Source organism: Sinocyclocheilus anshuiensis, unplaced genomic scaffold, assembly GCF_001515605.1.
Source record: "Sinocyclocheilus anshuiensis isolate Anshui unplaced genomic scaffold, SAMN03320099.WGS_v1.1 scaffold779, whole genome shotgun sequence".
NCBI lineage: Eukaryota > Metazoa > Chordata > Actinopteri > Cypriniformes > Cyprinidae > Sinocyclocheilus > Sinocyclocheilus anshuiensis.
Genome location: NW_015548244.1, coordinates 157812 through 162214, shown reverse-complemented (window position 1 = coordinate 162214; position 4403 = coordinate 157812). Strand labels below are relative to the sequence as shown.

Here is a 4403-nt window from a genome sequence, read left to right as displayed (position 1 = left end):
TAAACACATTTCATTACACCAAATACACAAAATAATGTTCTTTTTTAGCAACATCATATGACCCCTTTAATCCTATTGGCCAACGAGGATCAGCTGAGAATGAATAACGTGGCCTGCCTGAACCCATGCGATGCATTGTTTGGCAAAGTACTTCTTCTCAGTGCTTCTTCTTGCTAGTTTAGGTGATAGTTTCACTGCCACCTGTAATATAAGAAAACTAAGGTAGGAGTGAAAATGGCTAAAACCTCTTGAGCGATGTGAGCAGAGGATCATGTGACAGAGCTAAGCGATCACACAAACAAGACTTAAGACTCAGTTGTTTTTCTCTCTTCAGCTGTTCGTCTTCACTGATGGACAGGTGGGAAACACTAAAGAGGTGCTGGACCTGGTGAAAAGTCACGCTCACTCTCACAGGTAAAGGTCTGCTGGGTTTGATCTGTGCTTCATTCATATCTTCATCACTAACAGTAACAGAGTTTGTGTCTTCAGGTGTTTCTCATTCGGGATTGGTGAGGGTGCAAGTGCCGCCCTCATCACAGGAATGGCCAGAGAGGGATCTGGTCACGCTCAGTTCATCACAGACACCGACCGCATGCAGCCCAAAGTAAAGCTCTCCACTGGATTTCACAGGCACAAATGTTTCCTAGTCAAATGTCTCAATGGTTTCTCTTTCTCTTCAAACTATATCAGGTGATGCAGTCGCTCAGGTTTGCGCTGCAGCCCGCTGTGGTTAATATCTCTGTGGATTGGACCCTTCCAGATGGAGTTACTGTTGACACACTGTCTCCACCGATCAATGTGCTCTTCCAGGGTCAAAGAACACTCATTTATGCCCAACTGAAAGGAGAGGTGAGATGATGTAGCATGTTTTTAATGACAATTGATCTGCAATCTAGTGTAATCAATCTGCAAATTTACAAAGCACAAAGTCCACATCAAAATGAAATAATCACTCCAAAAGAAAACACCTAATTTGTAGTCCTACCATTTTTTCCGTGACTTCTCTACTTCAGCAAGTAACACATATACATAATACATGCCTACTGTAAAATGTCATGCTGAAGTCTTTGCAAACATGGTTTGGGCTTGAACTGGTACAGCAAAACCGTCGACATAATTACAATATGTTTACAGATGCTAATGAAGCCTCAGAAGCTGAAATCAGTCGCTTATGGAAAGGGGCATTACATTTTTGAAACGCACTCTTAGTGCTAGACCAATCACATGCATGAATCACTTTTATGGTGCTTTTGTGTCCCTTTTTGAAACTTGAAGCTCCACTGCTCACAGTTATTTGTAATTACATGGAAATGCATTTCTTCTCTTGAGAATTTCTCTTTTTGTGTTTTGTGGGGGGGAAGACTGTCATATGGGTTTGGAATGATATGAGTTTGAGTAAAGTTTTCCTTTAAAATTGACTTCATAAAAACAATAATTTTTCAAGTTCAAAAAGTTGAAAGTTGAAAAGTTTGCCATTTCTTGTTGTTGTAGGTACTTTGTTGTCTTTTTTAATTCCCTATTCCATTGTCTCCACTCTCTCATAGAGTTCAGGAGGCTCTGAGGGAACAGTGACAGTCAAATACAGTCTGAAAGATCAACCAGTAACAAACCAGCTCCACTTCTGCCTCAGACCAACTGAGGAAACTGGGTAAAACACATAAACACACTGAAAAATACACTGAACTGGAGTGACGTGAGCCGTTTTTTTTTTTTTTTAAAGTAACATGTCCACTCTCTCATAGAGTTCAGGAGGCTCTGAGGGAACAGTGACAGTCAAATACAGTCTGAAAGATCAACCAGTAACAAACCAGCTCCACTTCTGCCTCAGACCAACTGAGGAAACTGGGTAAAACACATAAACACACTGAAAAATACACTAACTGGAGTGACGTGAGCCGTTTTTTTTTTTTTTTTAAAGTAACATGCAGCATTATTGTATCCTAAACAGTAGAGTATGGTACTAGCGATGCCAAGGTCATGGGTTCGATTCCCAGAGAATCCATGAACTGATAAAATGTATACATTGAATGCAATATAAGTTGCTTTGGATAAAAGAGTCTGCTTATCTGCTTATAAAATGCATAAATCTAAATGTAAAGTAACAATAAATCCCAGTTTTTGCCCTTTTCCTCCATGTTTCTGCAGGTTGTCCATCCACCGGCTGGCGGCTCGGACTCTGATCCGTTCTCTGGAGCAGGAGGAGAGGTCAGGTGCTGCAGATGTTGAGGGCATCAGGAGCAGGATGGTGGAGCTCAGTGTTCAGGCAGGAGTGAGCAGTGTTCATACAGCCTTCATTGCTGTTAATAAAGACAGCAGACAGACTGTGAAAGGACCCCTGAAGCAGAGAAGAGTGCCGACACGCGGTTAGTGCAAGGATTGTGTTTGTGTGTGTTCTTTGGAAGAGTGTGTATGCTGGATATCTGTGTCTTTTTTTATTTTAATTTTAAAATGTTCCTGCCACATAACATTTGACATTTGGTGTATTTAATTAACCAAACTCAAATGCTGTTTTAGGGTCACAGTGGCAGATTTTACAGGGGAGTGGATTTAACAGCATGTCAAGTTTTAGTTTTCTGGCACAAGGTTAGTGATCATGTTGTGTGTGTACGGATGTGTGTGTGAATCACTTTTCCTGTTACTTGACTATTTACTATATTTGATGTGTTCATCTCAGTGGGATATAAAATTAAGGATGCCAGCATGTGGTGGTGGCTTTGCATGGCAAGCAGAATCACTCGCTCATTAAGAAATTAATGTGTTTTTTAGGGATGCTATATGGAGCCATACCTGGTAAGATAAATAATATAGACTCTTGTTTTTCAGTTTCTCTGTCAGTGCTGTTGTAGTGCTCTGATTGTGTCTGTATGTGTAACACCAGGTGTCTGTAACACCTGTTTGTGTTTGCTTGACCTCATTAAGATGTGAAATGTACATTTTTCTGCTTTAGGAGGGATGTGGTAAGGTGTTATTTCCCATCTGTTGTGTGTGGGGCTCCCCATGTGAAAGTGTGGTGTTTACTAAGAAACGTGTCTCAACATTTTGCTAACACACCCACTTCAGTAATGTTCAGTGGAAATGACTGGCCCTTTCTCCATATCAATCATGCCTATTCCAGAGCTTTTCATGTTTGTTAGTTCTGTTGGTCGTGTCTGTTTTTGACCATTTCTCCAGATCTGAATCTGTTCTGACCTTTGGTTTCTCTGCTTGTAGTTGCACAAACTGCTCAGTCAAGGGCCTTTGGAAGCTTTATGTCATCACCAGGTAAATGCACCTCAATGTATGCTTTATGTCATATTGCAAAACTGTTACATTTGTTAACTGATTTACAAGCCTCACCAAACCACACTTACCAAAATTTTAGAATGAGTATGAAGCTGTTCACACAGGAAGCGTGCACAGACCACATTGAAACAGAAATTAGGGGTCACATTTTCCAAAGCTACATTTAACTTGACACAGTAAGGCATCGGTTCTGACAAAGTGAATCAAACACATATAGTTTAAAACTACCAGTGATATGGCAACATATAGATAAAGATAAAAATGAATGAAATATGCTACCTCGTTGTTTCTCTCTCTTTTGTTTCATGTGAGAAAAACTGTAACGTCATATTAAAAAAACAAAACAAAAAAAAAGGTTTTTATATTGCCATTGTATTAAAACTAACAGAAGATATTAAAATGTTGTCTGGAAGACAATCCATCCCTATTCCAATGGGTTTTTTTTAGTTCTGTTGGATGTGTCTGTTCTTGGCTGTTTCTCCAGATCTGAATCTGTTCTGACCTTTGGTTTCTCTTTCTGTAGTTGCACAATCTGCTCAGTCACTTGCCTTTGGAAGCTTCAATTCATCTGCAGGTAAATGCACCTCAATGTTTGTTTTTTGGCATATTACTAAACTGGTACAATTAATTATTGGTTTACAAGCCTCATCAAACACATACAGTACAGCTTAAAACTACCTGTGATGCTGAAATCAGTGTAGTGTTTGTGACAACGCATAGTTAAAGATTCACATTATGCATTTTTATAGTAGTGTTTTATAAAAATGAGTGAAATATGCTACCTCTTTTTTTTAAAGGTCATATGATGTTGCTAAAAAGAACATTATTTTGTGTATTTGGTGTAATGAAATGTATTTATGCAGTTTAAGGTTAAAAAAACACATTATTTTCCACATACTGTACATTATTGTTTCTCCTCTATGCCCCGCCTTTCTGAAACACGTCGATTTTTACAAAGCTCATCGTTCTGAAAAGCGAGGTGTGCTGTGATTGGCCAGCTATCCAGTGTGTTGTGATTGGCTGAATACCTCAAGCGTGTGTCGGAAATGTTACGCCCCTGCCCTACTGTCATGCCCTGTCCGGCCGGAGCGATGATTCAAAAACATGAAAACCCATTATAA

The 4403-nt window shown here is 39.5% G+C and overlaps 1 protein-coding gene across 1 annotated transcript in view; it reads left to right on the top strand.

Annotated features, from left to right (window-relative positions):
• The window catches only part of LOC107655129 (von Willebrand factor A domain-containing protein 5A-like), a 10674-nt gene that overhangs the window by 2305 nt on the left and 3966 nt on the right, over positions 1-4403 (top strand). Inside the window, exons 6-14 of the mRNA XM_016442553.1 lie at positions 335-414; positions 490-604; positions 691-849; positions 1545-1648; positions 2146-2363; positions 2515-2583; positions 2767-2790; positions 3211-3261; positions 3806-3856. Of these exons, the coding sequence (XP_016298039.1) occupies positions 335-414; positions 490-604; positions 691-849; positions 1545-1648; positions 2146-2363; positions 2515-2583; positions 2767-2790; positions 3211-3261; positions 3806-3856 (871 nt within the window). The remainder of the gene's footprint in view (positions 1-334; positions 415-489; positions 605-690; positions 850-1544; positions 1649-2145; positions 2364-2514; positions 2584-2766; positions 2791-3210; positions 3262-3805; positions 3857-4403) is intronic.